Here is a 22,500-nt window from a genome sequence, read left to right on the forward strand (position 1 = left end):
TCAGTTTGTAGAGACTGTTTGACTGGGTTCAGTAGGGTTCAGTTTGTAGACGATGTGTACTGTGTTGAACTCCTCTTGGATTAACCTCCAAAACGGATCATTACACTACCACCCGACCCGTTCAGCAGAGGAAATGGTGCTGGTACAAAAACAGCAGTGAAGCTTCATTACATCTCATTGGATTTGTCCCTGATAGGTCTCTAAACCAGAGATATTCTATAGAGATATGCCAACATAATAGGTTTCTATGGGCACCTAACATGACCAGGTTCCGGTCTGCCTAAAGGGGCATGTCATAATGCTCCTACAATGAATAGAACAGTCCTTAGGTCTGCCTAAGGGGGGCCATAATAGAACCAGGAAACAATGGGACAATGGAACCTCTCTCTCTCTACTCTCTCTGTCTAAACTATTACCTACTGTATGTGTGGTTAAGAACTCCGGTGAATACCACACTCTCAAATCATCATTCTAGAATAGAATTTTGTAACATTCTAAGAATGCATGATGACACATCGGTTACCACCACCAGACCACCAATGTTTTTCCGATGATCAATGTCAAGCAGTCAAAACTGAAAAAGCAACAAGTGCCCAATATGCCCACGTAAAAACAAGTTGAAAGTGTACAGTCACTCTTGCCTCCTGCCTGACACACTCATTGGCCCTTCAGCCCCTTCGGCTCCAAGTGCAGAGTGGGTGGTAACTACCAGATGAGAGATGAGCAGTCTCTCTCTCTCTCTTCCCTGACCTGCTCACTGAGTCACACCGTAACAGCACTGTTTGGAATACTGTTTGGAACACCAACAGCAGCTGTTGAAAATGCATACTAAACATACAGATACATACAACAATGGCCCTAAATTAACATTTTCCACTACCAGCCAAAATGGCTAGCAGATGAAATCTTACTAGCCAAATATAGGCTACACTCACTAATGGGTCAAAGTGGCTAATAAGTTTCTTTTCTACCAGCAAAAAATTAAATTTCACCAGCATTTGGCCACTTGGCAGGTGTTCATTTAGAGCCCTGCATACAAGATACTAAGAGTACTTGTCTGCAACATACATGTTACAGCTGCAACTACAGCAGTTATTACAATAATGAGTAGAGTAGAGTAGAGTAGAGTAGAGTAGAGTAGACTTTTATTGTCACTATACAAATATAGCGAGATTGTGTTTAGTAGCAACCCACAAATGCCCACAAAATAAAAGATTAAACAGTAAATAAATAATATATAAAAATCCATAAAAATCCATGTGCATGTCACAGTATCGATAGTCCTGAAGTATTGAGGGGGGGCAGGTGACGTATTGCGTTCAAGAGTCTAATGGCAGTTGGATAAAAGCTGTCCTTCATTCTCGTAGTGCGGGCACGCAGAGTCCTAAAGCGCCTGCCAGATGGTAGCATGGTGAAGAGCCTGTGACCAGGGTGTGTGTGTGATCTTTAAGGATGTTTAATGCTCTGTTTGTGCAGCGTGTATGGTGGATCTCCTCAAGTGTGGGTAGTTGGCACCCAATGATTCTCTCTGCTGTTTTAATGATGCGCTGTAACATCTTCTTGTTGTCGTGTGTGCAGCTGGTGTACCAAGATGTAATGCTGTATGTAATTACTGATTCAATTGTACACCTGTAGAAGTTAGTGAGCAGATCTCGTGGTAGCTGGGCCTTCTTTAGAGTGCGAAGGAAATATAGCCTTTGGGATCCCTTTTTAGCCATTGCAGAGGTGTTGGCGCTCCATGACAAGTCCTCGCTGATGTGCACACCCAGGAATCTGAAGCTCTGTACAACCTCCACTGGCTCCCCTCCGATGTTGATGGGTTGGTGGTAGTGGTTGCCCTGGCCACACCGCCTGAAGTCCAGGATCACCTCCTTCGTTTTCTTGGAGTTCAGGGCCAGGTTGTTGTCTTGGCTCCAGCGTGCCAGCTGCTCCACCTCCTCTCTGTAGGCCGTCTCGTTGTTGTCAGAGATCAGGCCAATCACGGTTGTGTCGTCAGCAAATTTAATGATGGTGTTTGTGCTGTGCTTAGGATCACAGTCATGAGTGAAGAGGGAGTACAAAAAAGGGCTCAACACACATCCCTGCGGCGCGCCTGTATTTAGGGTGATGGGTCTTGAAAGATGTTTTCCCATGCGTACAGACTGAGGTCTGTTACTGAGGAAGTCCAGTATCCATCTGCAGACATGGGGACTGAAGCTGAGGTTGTACAGCTTAGTGGCCAGCTTGATAGGGGGAATGGTGTTAAAAGCGGAGCTGTAGTCAATGAACAGCATTCGCACATAGCTGTTTGGTTTCTCCAGGTGTGAGAGGGCAGTGTGAATGGCCAATGAAATGCCATCCTCTGTAGATCTATTCGCCCTGTAGGCAAATTGATGCGGGTCGAGGGATGGTGGAGTGATGGACTTGAGGTGTGCTAGCACCAGTCTTTCAAAACATTTCATCACAATAGGTGTGAGCGCTACAGGGCGGTAGTCATTGAGAGACTTGATGGCCGCCTGCTTGGGAACAGGAACGATGGTACTGGTTTTCAGACAAATGGGGACTGCAGCTTGTTTCAGGGAGATGTTAAATATGCAGGTAAAGACTGCACTTAGTTGGCCTGCACAGTGCTTTAGGACCTTCCCAGGGACCCCGTCTGGTCCTGGTGCTTTGAATTTGCACACAATATTTTATGATAACTATACACCAGTTTCGCTTGCTGTAGTATGACAGACAGATGCAGAGACTAATGTATAGTGTTTTACATTGTGCAGAAAGTTGCATTGCATACACAGTACAGTACAGTACACTGCAGTCAGTCCACTATAATGGTTGCACATCATCACTCACTCACTCACTCACTCACTCACTCACTCACTCACTCACTCACTCACTCACTCACTCACTCACTCACTCACTCACTCACTCACTCACTCACTCACAGTTAAAATGGCATGACAGAAAAGACCCTAAACAATGGGAGCGAGCTGCTTTCTAAATCGCCTCAGATAAGCTGTAGATGTGCCATTTCATCAGTGGAGCGCAGGAGGGGGAGGAGGAGGATGGGAGGGGGAGGAGGAGGATGGAGGAGGGGTAGGAGGAGGAGGAGGAGGAGGAGGAGGAGGAGGGGGGGGGGGGGGGGGGGGGTAGGATGGAGGAGGGGGGGAGTAGGATGGGAGGGAGAGGAGGAGGAGGGGGGGAGGAGGAGGAGGGGGGGAGGAGGGGGGGGGGGGGGTGACAACGGAGCTGGCCAGAAGGTTAGCGGGAGGGAGGGAGGGAGGGATGGGGGAAAATACACTAGAGCAGGTTGGTTCTCAAGCTTTTTTAACAAACGCCCCCTTGAAATCATCATAAGCCTCCCACCTGGTCAGCCCTCTCCTCAACGCCCCCCAAGGCTCTCTATTGCCCCCCTGGGGGTTGTAGAGCCCCTGTTGGGAAACACTGCACTAGAGCGCTATAGGTTAGTCCTCCAGTATGTGACGCGATGATGTGGTGTGGTGTGGTCAGCCCTCTCCTCTCCTCTCCTCTGCAGGAGTCAAGAGCCATTAGCACGGCCCGGCCACCGCTCCCTAACATCACCCCCCCCTCGCTCCCTAACATCACCCCCCCCTCGCTCCCTAACATCACCTCTGGCACTCTGCCCAGACTCCACGTCCCTCCAGAAACAGAAACACACACACACACACACACACACACACGCACGCACACAAGCACACACACACACACACACACACACACACACACACACACACACACACACACACACACACACACATAGAGAAGTAAACAGACACACTTAATTACAATGCCAGGTGGACAGAGGGGGTGTGCAGCATGACTGGACAATAACTGCATAACACTATTAACTGCATACATTACATACTAAGCAGCTGAGGGGTTAAAATCACAGCATCTGGACCGCACTACTACACCTCTACCCTCCAGACTCTACTGTAGATCATCATACACAGCAGCACCGGGAGGCTGGGAGATGCTTTCTGGCAAACAGCCCAGTCTATACCACACACACACACACACACACACACACACACACACACACACACACACACACACACACACACACACACACACACACACACACACACACACACACACACACACACACACCATTAATTACATGGTGCGCTAGACAGCGGGGTGTTGCAGCATGACTGGGCAATACTGTATCCTATCCGCACAGCACCGCTATGCTACGCTACGCTTACCTCTCCCCATTACCCCTCAGTATGGATCACACACCGTCCAGCCATTGTGCCATACCAGTCCACATACATACCGGTCCACATACATACCGCTCCACATACACACCAGTCCACATACTGCATTTGGCTACTGTATGTCTGTGGCGGAACTGAAAGCGTTTCAGAGCTGTTATAATGATCATCTACAACAGTGTTTCACAACCTTTTTTGTCTTGTGTACCCCCTAAGCCTTTTTGTTGCACCACGAGTACCCCCTAACCCATGTTCTATATCTCTTCCTCTATCTCAATGTGACTATGCTCCATACATTTGTTATTATTACATTTTTCCAAGTACCCCCTGCAGTGTGCTCGCGTACCCCTAGTGGTACACGTACCCCTGGTTGGGAAACACTGATCTCCAACACCATGTGAATAGAAGTGTACCCTACTGTTCCATGGCTTGTTTTAGGGCACCAGTTCTAAGGTCCTTCCACCATGCTAGCGGTCATATCAGCCAAACTTGAATGAGGGGCAAGGGAAGCCTCTCAATGCACACTGTCCGTTCCTCCAGTGGAATGCTGTAATAAGCCCGATTCGCACAGGATAAATATTACCCCTGGTAATTCGCAATTACAACCGACCATCGTCATTTTTCGGGGCACATAATAAAAGTCCGGTCCGAATTGGGCTATAGTCAGTGAAAAGACCAAAGTACTAGACCGCTATGACACATTTCCAGAGTATTTAGTTACGACTTGGTCATTGCCACTCTGGTAACAGCAAATGCATAACAGGGTCCCAGTCTAAACAAACAAACATGCTAGGGTGTCGTGACGGTGATGGTAATATGTTAAACAGACATGAGGCAAACACATCTCACTCAACAGCCAGTCAGTCTTTCACTATCCCACCACAAGATGCAAATAACTCTGTCTGCTTTTACTACAAAATGGTTAAAGTTGTAATAAAAATGTAACAACACACAGCTGCCTTGTTGCACTGACTACACAGCACAATGAGGAACAGAGCTCTAAAAAGGGTGAACTCATAGACCTTTAGTTAGAATGACGAATCAGTCAGCCCCAACTCATAACCAGGACTGAAACACACACCACTTATTCTACTGAGGTGTTTAAGGGCACGTGTCGACCCCTCTCATTAGACATGTAGGCTAGGGCTGCACATTCTGGTTCGTCGAGGAACACAGGACAGGTCCGGCAAGTCAAGCAAGCAGACCAACAGCGCAGCACAAAAGGTGACTTGTGGCCCGAGGTGGCTGCAACTGTAGCCAATCGTTGCCCTCATAAGGTCAAAGCAGCGCAGGGAAAACTCCAGCATGGATTTTATACCTGAGGCCCCTCCTGACTCATTTCCCCCCCAAACATTCCAAATTCCAAACACTCAGCCAATCAACACAAGACACAGCACTCCAGAACACTGGTAAATTCTAAATGGCATTAAAAAGGCCAAGACTTCTTGGACTCAAGACAAACTCAATCAGCTGGCTGTCAGATCTAGGAGTCATTAGTGTTGAGCAGTGTTATCTGATATCCGTTCAAACCTTCCTCCCCCTTCCTCTCTGCAAAACTGCCCAGTTCCAAAGCTCACACACAACGTGCCTAGAAGTTGAACACCAGCACATTCTTTAAAAAAAAAATCTAAATGACCTTCAGCTCAAGTCAATTAATACGAATGGCTGCCAAAACCAGAACTCCAGTCCATCCATCTTATTTAGTGGAGCCCCATGGCCACAAACTTTTCACACCTTTTTCAAGGTACCCTCTCAGCATATAAAAAATGAAATATCTCAGCCTCTGAAGCACATAAAAACATGCCATGAGTTGCATTTAAACACTAAGACCCTCATCTTGCATTAGAATGTGTTCATTCATCTCTAACATACCAAGATGTTTAATAAAATTATCTTGTGATCTCATGAGCCTGAATGTTATGTCATGCAGCTCCAGGTGCCAGGCCAATGTTGAGCAACTCAGCATCCAGCATCAATAGGTTAAAACAACTCAGCTTTTTTCCCTCCCAATTGTCCTCCTTGAACTCACCTTGAAGTTGCTGGAGTTGACCCAGGATGTGGCGATGCCGTCCACCATCTTGTCCAGGTCGCTCTGGTCCTGCTCCAGGTCCTGGCTCTTCTCGTGGTCCGCCACGTAGTCGATGATCTCCTGGCCCACCTGCAGCCGACGGCCCACGTCCTTCTGCAGCACCTGGCTCAGGCAGTACTCCATGTTGGCCTCCATGACCACGGCCTCCTGGCTCCAGCTGAGGCTGCTGGGAGTTGTAGGTTTTTTTTTTTCTTTTTATGGATTTGTAGTTCTTTTTATTTGTTTAAAGTTGTGAGTTAAATTTTGGAGCTGCAAATAAATATGATTGTATGTATAAAAAAAACGGGAATAAAACTTGACTATTCCTCTGAGTTGAGGTGTGGTTGTGTGATCCTTGTAGAAAAAAAAATAGTCACACACACACACTCACTCACTTACACCCCATATCCACCCACACTCACACACACCCACACCAGCCACCCACAAACAGACGGTCCAATCAAGTCAAGTCCGTCTATTAATATCCTCTCTGATGCAGATCCCCAAGTCCATGAGCCTTGTGGAGTGCTGTAGCTGTAGTCTGCTAACCTGATGGGTAGCCGCCGGGATGCTAGCCTGGGAATGACAACAATGCACCATATGCATGTGTGTGTGTGTGTCTGTGATCCAAATGTGTGTGTGTGTGTGTATATGAATGATGGTGATCCGTGTATGCGTGTGTGTGTGTGCGTGTGCGTGTGTGTGTGTGTGTGTGTATGTGTGTGTGTATGTGTGTGCGTGTGTGTGCGCGTGTGTGTGTGTACACGAGAGCGACAGCTGAGGAGGACGCTCCCTCTTTTCAGCAGCAGCCGTGGCGTTGGGGCTGTTGTCGGGCTTCCTCTTCCTCCAGCACAGCGACAGCGGCAGCAGCACACACACTTGAGGCAGCGGGCAGCAAGGCCACTGAGGGGTGTGGTGGCATGGGGAGAGGAGGGGAGGGGAGGGGGACTCAGCAGCTGAGGAGGCCGAGGAGGAGGAGGTGGGGTAGCACTACAGCAGTGGTGGAGGTGGAGGTGGAGGGGCAGAGAGTCATCCTTTATAGGGGCTGCCCTGCCATCCAAGCTGCCTGTAGAAGGGTGAAAGAGAGAGAGAGAGAGAGATTGAGAGGATGGGGGAGGGAGAGAGAGAGAGAGAGAGAGAGAGAGAGAGAGAGAGAGAGAGAGAGAGAGAGAGAGAGAGAGAGATTGAGAGGATGGGGGAGGGAGAGAGAGAGAGAGAGGGAGAGACCGAGACAGAGAGAGAGAGAGAGAGAGAGAGAGAGAGAGAGAGAGAGAGAGAGAGAGACCGAGACCGAGAGAGAGAGAGAGAGAGAGAGAGAGAGAGAGAGAGAGAGAGAGAGAGAGAGAGAGAGAGAGAGAGAGAGAATTAAAGGATTATAAACCCCTTCAAACATTATATCAATGAAGTGTGAGCAAGGGAGAGGGAATCCAGAACACATAATCAAGACATATTTTAACAGTGATGTAATTTCAAAATAATGACTCAGTGGTCAAAGCATTCCAGGGAATGGATAGTTCAGTGAATCGGCCATTTGTGTTCATGTCAACCTGTATTCACATCATCATCCCCGTCAAACACAGCTCTACCAGAGAGAGTAGAGAGAGAGAGGTTCCGTTGGCCCATTGTTTCCGGGTTCTATTATGGCCCCTCTTAGGCAGACCTAGGCAGACCTGAGGACTGTTCTATTCAATGCTAGGAGCATTATGACACGCCCCTTTAGGCAGACCGGAACCTGGTCACGTTGGGTGCCCATAGAAACCTATTATGTTGGCATATCTCTAAACTTAAAGAATCTCTGGCTCTACCTCGCACTAACAGTCACTGACAGGAATGTCACCTACAAACAGAACGGCTTTGTGGCACAAGGGAAGGGAAGCCAAGCCACCGGCAAGGATCGCTGCTGCACTTATAAGCGTATTATATTCGATTCTCGAGTCTCGTCAACCTTCAACACACAGGATCCCCAGATAGCACATTTATTTTCCCCATACCCATTTGCATCTGTACTGAACAGGGTGAGTCTGTCCTGCATGGCTGAAGACAAAAACACACCAACATCATCAAACACACCAACATCGAAAACACACCAACATCATCAAACACCGACATCGAAAACACACCAACATCGAAAACACACCAACATCATCAAACACCGACATCGAAAACACACCAACATCAAACACACACCAACATCGAAAACACACCAACATCAAACACACACCAACATCATCAAACACACACCAACATCGAAAACACAAACATCAAACTGTCAACCAACAGCTGTAATTACCTATGTATATCAGCTTGTTGTCAGTTGTTATAACAATACAGAGCAGATTATTCCCCACAGACAAATGATTAGTATGTAGTAGAGTAGTGATTCTCAAAGTGTGGTCCGGGGACCATTGGTGGTCCGCGACAGAGCTCAGGTGGTCCGCGAGGGAATTTCTACTTTTCTAAGTCAAGCAAGCACTAGTCTATAACATTATTACACACCCAAATATGCCTGAAGTCATATTTTCACCTCAATAAGACAGGCTTGCAAATGTGAATAAAAAAGTAAGTGATCTGCATCAAAATTAAATTAGCACCAGTCAACTGTCAATTCAGTTGACAGGTGGTCCCTGAACATTTTTTGGGGGGGGGGAAGTGGTCCTCTGTCTGGAAAAGTTTGAGAATCACTGTAGTAGAGTATGTAATCCTTCATGTCTTATAATCAACAAAGCTGTTCTACTGTGTGGCCAGAGCTGGAGGTGGTAAACGGGGGGAGTGTATTTCCCTGCGGCGACAAGAGCAGCAGACGACTAGGGAACAGACAGTTCAGACACATCAAACAAAAGACATGCCATGAAGACTGCCATAAATAGCTAGAGTCTCTACTCTGACAGCGCAGAAACCAGCAGTGCTGTGCTGATACGACCTCAGCAACAGAGCAAACTTTTACATGCACACAGACAGACAGACAGAGAGACAAGCAGAGAGAGAGAGAGGGGGTGGGGGGGGGGAAGGCTTGTATGACATCATTACATTCCTTGTTTCATCGCGTCTGCCCGTGGTCTTGCAGGGGTGAGCTCACTTTATTGGACCAATACAAGGCGCGAGCCCAATTATAAATGCTCTCTCTCTCTCTCTCTCTCTCTCTCTCTCTCTCTCTCTCTCTCTCTCTCTCTCTCTCTCTCTCTCTCTCTCTCTCTCTCTCTCTCTCTCTCTCTCCTTATTTATAGTGAGGGTGAAATTGCTTTCAGAGCTTGATACTGTTCATATCCGGCACACATTGTAACGAAATACTGTGCATGGAAATTTAGAAACAAGGCTTTATTGTTTACATTGAAAACACTGGGCTGGTCTATTTGACAGCTGCAATGTGTGTTTTATCGTACCAGCTGTGGACGAATGCAGCACTGACACTAACAAAGTCCAGTGATGGTAGATCTCTTTCTCTCGTGAACAAAAGCGATGGGAGCGTTTACATAATATCGTCATTATATAATATTTAACCGAAAGAGCCTGCGTTTAACATTTGCTTTAAAATATAATCCCACATCCTGTGGTGGTATGAAACTTCAAGCCCATGTAATGGCAGTGAAAACACTGCAAGTTGTTAAAGCTCAACAATGACACCGGGACGACCTGTTAACAAAATCCAGATGGATCAGAGGGCAGCGCTGTCCTCTCGGTTGGCACACTGGGTACATTTACAGTTTATTCTCGGCCAAGCCCAAGCAATCAACTCAGTAAGCGCAACACACACCGCCACTATTGGCACAACCCACAGCCACCCAAGCCCAGTTTTCTTACTGTTTTGTTATAGGATCACATTTATTTATTTTCTCCAACACGTCTTAGAAATATTACTTGATCTAGTCTACACATTATCACATTTTGATGTGAACTCTCAGACCACACGGGTAGGAGATAGTCTTGGCCACTATGGCTTGCTGGCAACGCGCTGACAGATGAAGTGTCAGATAGCTGGCTAGCTGTCAGAAAAGAAAAGCTAGCAGCCGAGTAGCTAGGTTAGCCATCTCCACGACCTAGCCACACATTCAATTGTCAGGGCTCTCTCTTCCTGACAGACTTCACGCTTCGGGTCAGTCCTCGTAGCACTTTTCCCTGCTAAAGTAATGCCCGATACAATCCTCTATCTACATTAACTATGTCTTCCAGAGTGTTTAGGGAACTGTCCCTTTTCAAAGTGCCCGGGGGAGTTGTGTAATTCATTGCTGGTTGTGATCAGGGGGATACTTGGAAGAAAGGTCTGCATTGATGCGTCTCGTGCTGAAAATCAACTCCTGTCCCCAAGTCCCAATAACCGAGACAGTACCGGAGACATGATCTCCGCATAGTGTACACACCCGCTAAGATTATTTGGTCTTCTTTGTCCACCGTCTATTAAAATAATTGGTATTTCGAAGCCAGCAAAGTATTTCCCAAGACGTTAGCCAGCTATCTGGCTAGCCTTTTCATTGATTGGCCGTCAAAAGATCCCGACTTCTTCCTATTTCATCTCCCCACCATTCCCTCTCAAGAAGTCAGCTTGACATCTGGATCCTGCTAAACAGCGCCAAACTTCATGTACTCACCTTAGTCGTCTAAACACAATTTGGTAATCCGGTAAAACAGTAGTGGGGTAGTTCTCGTATTGTCAAACGGCAGCATCGAGGTATCTCTCTCCACCCCGTATGCTGTTTCGCTGGACAATAATGGGCTGCCCGTGCGCACGCGTGGAGAATGTTGGCACACTGAAAGTGACGCATGCTTCCTGGCCGGCTGTATGGATCGCAACGAGGTATCCCTTGCATTGTACATTCAGTCTAAATTCTTTGCTGTACACTGACATGACAGTGTTTAACTGGGGAACAGTTTTATGCTTTACGGTCCAAAACCGCAACTCCATTCCAAATCCATTGTTTGATTACATCTTCCTATCTCGTCTTTTTTTCTATTACCCTACTGTGAATGGACGCATGCTGATGTCTGTTCGGACCTAAATATATCATAATACTTTTCTAATTCACACATAAACAAAAGAAATCCTTATTTGGCGTTATTGGGCCTTTGTAATGCGGCAGCTGCATACTAGCCACATGGCATCTGGAGGAAGCAGTTTGCGGTTGTTTCATGCACCACTGGCGCCTCCTCGTGGCCAAGCTGTGTCTGGCAAGCACACATTGTATGCAGGAAATTTGGAAATTGATTAAAATTAAATGTATACGCTCTAAGTTGAGCTATTTGGGACGGTGGTCTTCAAACATTTCTTTCACTATTTACAGCATTTCGTCCCCCTTTGGCCTGCATGGTCAGACTATGTTGCTGTAATGTTGCATCACCCCTGACCTGACCATTTGGGTTTCACTTACTGCCATTACAAGTTCATTTTAACCTTTTAACTGAACGTCAGGAGTGGCACCATTTGGTATTGACACACCTGCATTTCAAGTCACCCATCAGTAATCTCCATAATTAAGTACACATAGCAGTACATTCTTTCAAGTCATAATTTCAGACCATTTAAAATCCACAATCTCGTTGTATAGCAAGCTTAACTTTAATCACGGTGACCCTTCATTTTCAATAATGTTAGGCCTACAGGCACATTACAGAAAAAGTGACAAACCTCTCTACATACAAAGAGTGATTTTATTAAATACAGACTGCTTTGAAGGCTTCCGAACAGTTACATTTGCATGATCAAAAACCATTATTTAAATCAGACAGGCCAACAGTCAACACATGTTTGGCCTGCCATGCAGAAACTGTTCCCCTCAAGACCATGGCAATTTCCATCAAGACCACTAGGGAGCGCCATGTCCCTAAAAGGCCACAACAATATTTGTGTTTTATTATACACAACATGAAGACCAAATGGCAGTCTGCATTCATCCGTTTTTTTCCCCACGTAAGGAAAGTAATTAGTTATGTACAAAAGTCTCTGAAACTGTATCATCCAGGATTGACTTTAGAGATCTCAGTCTTTTCTGCCAAGTCAATCCTATGCTCGTTTCTCCTCTTCGCCTTCCGCGGGCTGTTTTGACCCATCTTCATCGCCAGCCTCCTCCTCCTCCCCAGGAAGTCCTTCCTCCACCTCCTCATCGGATCCAGACTCCTCCTCGTCGCCGCTCTCCTCCTCCTCAAATGAGACCTCGGGCATCTGTTTGATGACCACCTCATTATCATCGTCTGCCTCAGTCACCACTACTGACTTTCTCCTCTCCAGGACCGAAGGCGTACATACTGGGGTGACGTCCTGAAATGGAGGAAATGGAAAACTCTCAATCAAATGCTTTTAAAAAAAACTCTTATGCCTTTGTGGTAGGGCTGTGCAATATATCGAATGTATATCATTATATTGATATTTCTCATACTCGAGCAGCCCTACTATGTGGTACATCAAAAATGGCATCAAGTGTGTGGAATGCAGCGTGCAGTAGAAATGTAATGTAAACTGAAGTTGTGGTCTGGCTGCAATAAATAAGATAGCTGCGATACAGCAACATATATTGGGGAAATTCATGATCACTGCGATAGATCAACATATATTGGGGAAAGTCATGAAAAACCATGCAAAGTCCCCAGCCATTTAGTTTCGGGACATTGCGGTACATGACTAGGTGTTCTGCACAGTGTGTGTAGGCCCATGGGTTTGATTGCTCAGCCACATGGCGCTGGCAATAAGCTTTGATGAGCCGCTATACTGTGGGCACAAGTATCTCAACCCCACCGACTGAAGCAATGGGGGCGATTTTCAGTCTGTGCCTGAAGAATGCTGCGTTTACTCCATGAGCTCCACAGGGCGTGTCGTGAAAATAGACAGCATAAAAAAAAAAAAAAATATTTCCTGTGATTTTTTTCTTCTTTTAATTCTCAAAAAAGGTATACTGTGTAGGATGGTGGCCAGAGTAAGTATTGCAACTATTGCTGCTCATTGAAAGTGTTGTCTACTGCCAAATTTCATGTTTACTTAACAATGAATTCTTATTTATTAGTATGACCAAAGTACAGCAAGTTTTGCGAAAAATGTCCATAAATGGAAAAATCGCAGACAATGGAGCAGACCCCCCTTTCCATGAATGAAAAGTGTAATTTTCCCAGTCATAATGAATACTTAGAACTTGATGGTGGTGGCTAAGTAGTCATGAAAAGGGCAGCATTTGTGAATGGGTAGCATGATTTCTGGAAATAAACAACTAAACCATTACATAGTAGTGAACCCTAAAAGATGAATAGATATAAAATGGAGTTGTGTAGAAGTATCTTGAAAAAAAGATGGACATACATTACTACTACAGACTGAGGAGTTGGCATCTCCTGAAGCGGCAGCCTTCTTCTTTGGAAACTGAGAGGCCTGGAATAAGAAAACAAACACGTCAGGGATACGTTCCTCGACTACATCGTTGCAATGCAATTCCCCATTGGAAACCTAGCAAGTTGCTAACTGCTTAGCAACCATGCTCTCAAGAAACAGGGACCTGGAGTAATGCATATTAGAATACTGCCTTTTATCAAAAAGTGCCACTCAATAGTTACACTGAACAACATGAAAATTGATTCAGTGTTTCATCAACTAACAGGGTGAAACTGCGTTCCCCACCCCTCCAGGGGCTAGAAATGCTAAAAGTGAAAGAGTGTGGGCCCATGGGTTTGATTGCCCAGCCACATGTCGCTGGCAATAAGCTTTGATGAGCCGCTATTCTGTGGGCACAAGTATCTCAACCCCACTGACTGATGCAGTGGGGCCGATTTTCAGTCTGTGCCTGAACATTATTCAATTTGTAGATGCATGCAACTGTAGGCTTGTAGCCCAAGGGTTGCCGGTTCAATTTCCCAACCAGTCAAGTTGGAGGGGTGCAGGGTCTAAAATGACCAGCCCTATATGGCCAGTAGATGTTAATCTTACTAGCCAAACACGCACTCGCTAATGGGTCAAAGAGGATCCTAAGTTGGTCTTTGCTACCAGCCGAACTGAAATTTCTCCAGCATTTGGCTGATGTTATCTCAGAGCCCTGGTGGAGTGGGTTATAAACCAGTGCTGTCCTTCTCCTCCTTCATGACTGAGGTGCCCCCTGAGCGCGGCCCTTTTTTGTGTGTAGTGAGCAGCACTGCATTTCGAAAGCCCAACTGGGAAGCTCCAACTCCAATTGTCATCTTGACACAGCACTCCACAGCACACAAGTGCACACAACAAAAATGCATGTATGCCTCACCCGTACAAGGGGGCTTCCCTCAATGGCACCCCAAAGGGAGCAGTGTGGCGTGTACCATGCTCAGGGTACTTCAGTTAATTCCTCCCCCCAGCAACCTTTGGGCTACAAGTCTGACGCCCTAACCGTTTACACATGACTGCCTAAAAGCAAGTTCCAAGCATCGAGCAGCTATATAAAACTAGGAGCCAAACTTACGAATCCGGGGAAGTCGTATTCGATGCCCTGCGCCGCCAGCCTCTTGCGGAGCTTGTCCTCTTTCCTCAGCAGCCTCTCCTTGGTCTTCTCCAGCCGCTCCTCGCCGTGCTTCTGGTTGTAACGGGCCACAGCCGGCTCCGTGGGCTTCTTGAAGGAGCGGTTGCAGCCGTTAAACAGCTTGGCGTGGACCTTCTCCGGAGGCATGACGTGGCCTGTTTAGACAATACAACAGGAGTGGAAAAAAGGTTGAATGATCATCATCATCGACTTTCAAATCTCTTTAAGACTTGGTCTGACCAGAGAAATTAGAATAGAGGAGAAGCTTCACACTCATTGGTCCCCATTGTAGCCAGTAAGCTTTTGCAGTTCCTATTGGGTGCCCATAACAGGGCGAACGGGGGCAAGTGAAAATCCCATTGACATCCATTCACTTGCCTGTGAACGCCAACTACCTGCAGTTCCTCTTATGTGCCCACTAGGGGCGAATGCGGTCAAGTGAAAACCCCATTGACATCCATTCAGTTGCTTGGAAATGCCAACTAGGCTACAGAATCATCGGTGAGTGAAACCCCTCTGGTCTGACCAAGAGCATAACAACTTCCAAAATGGCATGGTTCGCTACTGGTTATTTGCTTCCCAACAAAGGAGTTCTTGATTTTTCTAGAGCTCAGAAACGATATTTGTATAGCTCCTGGCCTGACTAGAAGCAACGCTGAAGGTGTTGCATCACTAGGGGGGCGCAGCCTGGCCCTAGATGTTAAATGTTCAATTGGTTTATTGTGTGGGCCCATGGGTTTGATTGCTCAGCCACATGGCGCTGGCAATAAGCTTTGATGAGCCGCTATACTGTGGGCACAAGTATCTCAACCACACTGACTGAAGCAGTGGGGCCGATTTTCAGTCTGTGCCTAAACATCATTCTATTTGTAGCTGAAATGAATAAAACGGGTGATAGTGGAAAAAAAATCCAGAGCCTGAACTTTTCACAGCTCTAACGACGACAAAACACTGCATAGTGACTAGAGGTGCTCCGATCACCATTTTTTGGCCCGATCACCGATACCGATCACCAAAAATCTTTATCTGCCGATCACCGATCATTGCCGATCACAGAAATTATTTCCTATTTTTTAATAGCCTATTAATTATCCTTATTGAATATTTCTGCCCATAAACCAATCAATCTTAATTTGCACATGTCGCTTTCACAATGTAGGCCTATTATTAGGCTATTACTATTATGATTATTATTATTATTGTTATTATTATTATTATTATTATTATTATTATTATTATTATTAGGCTATTATTATTATTATTATTATCTTTCAGCTCTTTCAGACTAGTGTTGGTAATATAGCCTACAAGTAAGTCTACAGTATTAATCAATTTATAAGCTATTGCATATAATTACTAAACTATTTAAGATTGAATTGAAACTGAAACATTACATCAATTTATAAGTTATTGCATATAATTACTTAACTATTTGAGATTGAATTGAAGCTCAGACACCTGGATCTCAGTCTCTCGTCTTCTGCATACGAGAAAAAACCCTGTCGCTTTAAATGAGCAGCCTCGTGAGGAGAGCCCCTCCCCTCTCTGTCACTCACTGTCCACAGCTGCAGTGCTCCGCGACCGTTCTGCTCTCTCCCTCTCACTTCTGTCGCCGTTTGGCGTTTCAGCGACTATCAAACTAATCGACTGACTGTCAATTACAACTTTGAAAACAATAACGTTGGCATGCTTGTGCGGACAACGTGAACTTGTCGCGCGCGCTGACCGAGGCAACTACACAGGTTATAACGTAAAATGGCTAACGGGCGAGAAGTAGTCTATCGCAAATTACATTGTGACTGAAACACTTGAGATTCTACATACACAAAACAAGAAAAAAAAACTTCACTTGAAAGAACAGGGAACACGCACAACACAGCGTGTCTGCGAGGAAAGCTCTTTCTCTGTAACACTGTCATAGAATGTAGAATTCCCTGCACAGACTCATTGAGTTTCACCGTCCATTCTCCCTAGTTGCTGTTTGGTGTTGCAGCGACTACAAAACTAATGACCTGGCTGTCCATTAGGCTACAACTTTAAAAACAATACAGTTGATGATTGTTTTGGAAACGTTTAGTTGTTGCGTGCTGACAGGCTGTAACTCAAAATAGTGAACATGGCGAGACTGACACGTCATTCACAAATTACAAGCGTCATGTAAACTGCGCATGGATCGGAAAATCAGATCATTGTTGATGCAGATATGATTATAAATGGTGAAAATGAAGGAGGGAATTCCAAAAAGTTAAAGACAAGTAAAGATGCCTTATTTTGGTGCAGCAGCTGTGCAGAGCCAGCACCTAGGCTACATGCAGGCAGCGCCAGGTGTAAAGGCGAAATGGTTGCGTGAGGAATTTAATATCTCTGGATCGGTTTTTTGATCGGCATGTTTTTCCGATCACCGATCAGGCTATTTTTGGCCATTATCGGCCGAGCATGATCGGCTGCCGAGCAATCGGAGCACCTCTAATAGTGACATAACGTAGGCCTATTTTGACACATTATTCAAACAATTAATAGCCTGAACATTATTCAAGCCTGATAGTAGAAGAAAACCCTGAACCCCTGTAACACTTTCTGAGATAAGAATAACCTAATGGCTAATTATTATCAATGTTTTTATTTTTGCAAACTCTGTCAAGCCTGAAATCAGGCATGGAGCCTGAATACTATCAGCCCTGATAAAAAAAACAAACACCAGAATTTAAGGTACTCAAAGTAACGTCCCTGTGCACAACCACTGTCCAGGTGCTGGTGATATGCAGTAAGAGTAATCCAAGTAAATGAAGGATGAATCACCACACACTGGTATCTTTGCTGGTAGTTTATTTGGTGAACAGACCAGAATTTAAGGTGTTGTTCATGGCATTGCAGGCTACGCTAAGACAAGGAACTGGCCATTTTAAAATATGAGGGTTTTTTTTAGATATTACATTTAATTTTTCAGTTAATCACAATTCATATTCTGTGGGTTGCTGTATTCCAAGCTGATTGTGTAATTTGTATAGACAGAAAAGAGCTTTCAAACACCACCACAGACAGCTTTTTGTGTCTAACACTGACTGATATAATCAAGACTGAATGTATAGTGTCCTAGTCTGTTTCTCCCTTAATATTCATGTCAGATTCAAACCAATGCAGTTCTGGGGTGCTACCTTGCTACTAAAAAGGTACACCAAGTATGATTGAAATACGTGTAGGTCGGGTCCCAAAGTCTCTGATTTCACGTGAAATGACCCCTGTGCATATGAAGAAACTGACAATAAAAGCTGACTTGACAAATCAGTACACCTCACTTCTCACTGTTCAACTCATTAATGTGTGCTATGTTTTACATGTTTAATGTGTTGTGCAAAAATGTGTGTAATGTCTTGTGTATCGTGTATTTATGTGTGCTAATAGACACCTTAATTTCCTCCAGTTTAAATAAATGTTACTCTACTCCACCTTCAGAGTTAAGAGAAGAGTACAATTGTATAGTGTGCATGTAGACATGCATGTATGCAGCGACCCTGTGCAAAACAAATGCTGACAGAACATACATTCTTCCAGACTCGGCCAGGAGAGGAGGCAACTTACACTGGATGAGTCTTTCACCCATCAGATAGTTGTTCATGGTCTCAGCTACGATCTTGGCCACTTCATCGCAGTCGAACTCTATGAAGGCATAACCTTTGCTTCCGCCAGTCTGTTCAGAGAAAATTACATGAAAATGAGTGTACATGGAATGCTGAGGTGGGACTAAAGCCAATTGAACTTCCAACTACTACATGCCTTTTACAGGAGCTAACAGCTGTTTCAAAGAGAGTGAAAAGGGCTCTGACAAGATGGGTTGGGCCTAATTCTACTGGCGTTTCTTCAAGACACTAGCAAGTAAGCTGTGGTAATGTTGCTCAAACACTGGTAATGGCAACGAGTCCCCAATTTGGCAGTCGCGTGTGGCAGCAAGTTGTACAAAACAAAATCATACAGAAAAAATGATTTAAATGTTAATGTTCAAGTATTTGATATTACAGACTTAACGTAAGCGTCGATACTACAGCTGACTTCCCAAAACACCCATCCAACCTCACCTTTTTGCTTCTGGACAGCCTCATCCTGAGAATGGTGCCAAACTGCCCGAAATACGCTCTGAGCTGTGGCTCAAACAGCCCCCGAGGGATGTGTCCCACGTACACCACGCCAGGACTCAACTTGGACTGCATTGCAGGCTGTGGGAAAGCAATAACCATGTTAGCATCGAATGGTACTATGTAAATGTGAGGAAATGACAGCAAGGCAGGTAAATGACCATAGTAATGGCAGGCCAGGTTTTTCCTTGACCTGCACACTATTCAGCAACATAGTGACCTAACTGCCAGTAGGAACGTGAAGTCACATGTAAGGGGATGGAGACTCCCAACTGAGATCGCTCCCGGACGTGCGGTCCCAGGTGTTTCTTTCACTCCCGGACGTGCGGTCCCACACGATTATATTTCACGTATTATCATTATCATATACTGCCACATACAAGCAATTTAGGGTTAGGTTTAGGGTTAAGGTTAGGGTTAGGGTTAGAAACAAAAAACTAACATCAACAACATAACTAGCTCCGTCATATGGCGGTGGTACCGATAGTCTGGCTAGTGGGAGCGAGATGAAATGGGAGCGTCCTGGGTTGGGAGCGTCAATCAGGGAATCGAAGTCACATGTATGTATAGGCTATGTATCATATCTGTTTATGTGTGCATACAATAAGCCGTGTTGTGTGCGTGTGTGTATGTATACCATAAGATATAGTGTGTGTGGGCCCATGGGTTTCATTGCCCAGCCACATGGCGCTGGCAATAAGCTTTGATGAGCCGCTATACTGTGGGCACAAGTATCTCAACCCCACTGACTGATGCAGTGGGGCCGATTTTCAGTCTGGGCCTGAACATTGTCTGGTAGCTACATGCAATTGGAGCTGTAAACAGTGAAACTCCTGCCAAGAGGTTTCATTAATAATGCATTTGATCCAGCACAGAATAGCTAATATAGCTGGGTCTATTAAGAATCGTGGGCAAACGGCAATACGAGATTGATAAGATCATGTTAACGTTGTGCTACAACACTAGCGGGTAGCTAGTTTAGCACCGCATGCCATGTGTAAGTAGGGTAGCTGCTAAAGAAACCACTCAAATGTGTACAGAGTAACAGCCACGCATGATTTAATGACACCCTTCATTAAGAACGTCGTATAGTTAAATAAATGACCCAGATGTCCAGCTTTTCACAACCTTACCTTTTTCTTTCGTTTCTTGACTTGCTGAACTTTCTTCTGAAATTCTGCGTCATCGCTCGGATTAAGAGCTAGCAAGGTCTTTGCCTTTTTCGAAGTTTCTGATTTGCCCTCAGTCATTGTTGACATATACTATTGTATTCTTACTACACTTTAAAACAAAATAACAGAAAACTAAAGAAGCAACGAAACACCAGTCCTCCGCATGTGTTGCTCGCTTCTTCTTCCAACACGCTGCTTCTGAACTTTGACCTCAAAAGAGTAGAATAAATTCTTTTAACCAATCGTAAGTGATCTGTGAGCGCCCCTATCGTTCAGGAAGATACTCGTTCTACTTTTCATGAAACGCTGTGATATTGACATTATTGACATGATTATCAATTATTCTATTATATGAGTTAGCAAACGTCGGAAATTAACGGACAGAGAAACGTATAGACTATGTTGGCAGCTGTTCATGATCTACCAAGACAAAAATGCTGAAGAGTGGATAAAACGATAATAGAAGGATAGTGGAAATTTGGAAACACAACATGGGTCGTAAATAACACATCATGGGGTCTTCACTCACCTTCACCTAGGTGTTTTCCTACACTTGGAGAAAATGTAATTGTGTTTCATTATTATACAAAAAGCCATCTTAGAAATTACTTCAAATTAGCCAAATAATTACATAATGGTCTCCTAATAATGACATACCATGATATGAAAAATAATAGGCCTAATACAGTTTTTCTCAATTGGTTTTGTACATTTCTCACAACAGAATAATGATTCTCAAAAGTCTTTGTTCAGTTGTGACTTCCTGGTGTTACCTCTGCACATGGTCAAATCAGTTTCTCGTTGTTTTCGGCATATAGCAAATGCTCTCGTCCACCATGCCATGGCTGTGTACAATTCTCAGTGATTTCGTAGGCCCTACATTATCAATTGCTTTTGTCATATCACTCAAAAAGCTTTGTCACTGAATGCATGAAACTATCTCACCCCCCAAAACACTTAGGCCCTATGTCATAGTTTAAGTCTTGACATGCAAAATGATTTATCAAGCTGTCATAATGTGATAAGTACTGTATAATTTCCATTGGATTTTTATAAATGTGATCTGAATGGGCAAATTGCTCACAGGTAAATATTGACTCTCTCTAATCAAAGGCAATAGAAGGGATAGAGAAAACAGGCATGCAATACAACAATAGGCACTGTACTGCATTATATTACTCTATGCCTCATGTGCCCTTTATAATTACGCTCCACGCAAAATTACAATAGGCCTATTTCCCTAGAATTTCACAAGACAGTAAGAGCACTTTATACCGTATCAGTGTATTGCTTCAAATTTATTTTGCTTTACAGTTCTATTTTTTTTTCACATGGGCTTGCAAGACAAGTACAGTAAAAAGGGATGGTAGAGGGCGCATTTTGACACCTCAACCAGAGTTTGCTATTTTTCCTATTTTGCAATGAGAAAACCTGTCAATAAATATAGTCTAAATGTATATCTAAGACAATCTTATCTGATCAATGTAATATAAAGTCGAATTTACAACATTTCCCATCCAATCTAAACAACATTTTGCTTCAGAAAAGATCCTCAATAGTGTACTATTCAATTGACAACATGACAAATCGATTTGACTAGCTTGTCCATACACGGACCACACTATGACACAATGACTAACCATTCTGCTGTCACTGATACGTTCATTGACACAAAAACTTGGGTTTTGAGCAAGAGACTCGGTTTTGCAGGTCATCCACTGTGTTTTGCCACTTGTTAAAGCTGTTTTGAGAATGAATATTGTGTTTTGCAAATTGCGAGAGAGATTCGAGAAATGTACAAAACCAATTGAGAAATACTGTAATCACACACGTATGCACACATTCACACACACACACACACAGACAGACACACACACACAGACACACACACACACACACAAACACACACACACACACACACACACACACACACACACACACACACACAAACACACACACACACACACACACACACACACACACATGCATGCACGCACACAGCACAATTATAATTGAGATACGGAGTTGGGGGGTAGGGGGTACGGAGGTACCATGTCTTCACAAAGCAAGTGAATGAATGACACGGAAGACATCAAAGCAAGAAAGGAGCTTAGCGAGGCTATTTAGGAAAATGTGTGTGTGTGTGTGTGTGTGTGTGTGTGTGTGTGTGTGTGTGTGTGTGTGTGTGTGTGTGTGTGTGTGTGTGTGTGTGTGTGTGTGTGTGTGTGTGTGTGTGTGTGTGTGTGTGTGTGTGTGTGTGTGTGCTTGCGCATGTGTGTGTGTGTTTGGGGAGGTTCCCTTCACTCGAGTCTTCAGTTAAATCAGAGCATCCACAGCCCCCTCCCATCAGACCAGAGCAGTGCGAGAGTAGAGGAGAGGGGAGAGGAGCCAAAGAGAAGTGAAGAGAGGAGATAAGAGAGGAGACACGAGAAGTGAAGAGAAGAGAAGAGAAGAGAAGAG

The 22,500-nt window shown here is 44.7% G+C and overlaps 2 protein-coding genes and 4 non-coding genes across 6 annotated transcripts in view; all 6 read right to left on the reverse strand.

Moving 5' to 3' along the window:
- The window catches only part of clasp1a (cytoplasmic linker associated protein 1a), a 226,502-nt gene extending 215,482 nt beyond the window's left edge, over nt 1-11,020 (reverse strand). The window contains exons 1-2 of the mRNA XM_063213003.1: nt 10,866-11,020; nt 6,244-7,348 (exon numbers count right to left, since the gene is read on the reverse strand). Coding sequence (XP_063069073.1) covers nt 6,244-6,438 — 195 coding nt within the window. The 5' untranslated portion in view covers nt 6,439-7,348; nt 10,866-11,020. The remainder of the gene's footprint in view (nt 1-6,243; nt 7,349-10,865) is intronic.
- Nucleotides 11,021-11,808: 788 nt separating this feature from the next.
- On the reverse strand, nt 11,809-20,248 carry nifk (nucleolar protein interacting with the FHA domain of MKI67). The gene is made up of 6 exons (XM_063214421.1): nt 20,002-20,248; nt 18,812-18,949; nt 18,318-18,426; nt 14,682-14,893; nt 13,559-13,627; nt 11,809-12,529 (listed from the first exon to the last, which is right to left on the reverse strand). Exons 1-6 carry the CDS (start codon nt 20,125-20,127, stop codon nt 12,275-12,277), a joined length of 909 nt encoding a protein of 302 aa, XP_063070491.1. The 5' UTR covers nt 20,128-20,248; the 3' UTR covers nt 11,809-12,274.
- Nucleotides 12,908-13,036, reverse strand: LOC134461917 (small nucleolar RNA ACA64). Its single transcript, XR_010037452.1, has one exon. It is a non-coding gene; the product is annotated as a small nucleolar RNA ACA64 (small nucleolar RNA).
- On the reverse strand, nt 13,906-14,034 carry LOC134461915 (small nucleolar RNA ACA64). The gene has a single exon (XR_010037450.1). It is a non-coding gene; the product is annotated as a small nucleolar RNA ACA64 (small nucleolar RNA).
- On the reverse strand, nt 15,459-15,587 carry LOC134461916 (small nucleolar RNA ACA64). Its single transcript, XR_010037451.1, has one exon. It is a non-coding gene; the product is annotated as a small nucleolar RNA ACA64 (small nucleolar RNA).
- Nucleotides 19,519-19,647, reverse strand: LOC134461914 (small nucleolar RNA ACA64). The gene has a single exon (XR_010037449.1). It is a non-coding gene; the product is annotated as a small nucleolar RNA ACA64 (small nucleolar RNA).
- Nucleotides 20,249-22,500: the final 2,252 nt, after the last annotated feature.

This window comes from Engraulis encrasicolus, chromosome 13, assembly GCF_034702125.1.
Source record: "Engraulis encrasicolus isolate BLACKSEA-1 chromosome 13, IST_EnEncr_1.0, whole genome shotgun sequence".
NCBI classification, from domain to species: Eukaryota; Metazoa; Chordata; class Actinopteri; order Clupeiformes; family Engraulidae; genus Engraulis; species Engraulis encrasicolus.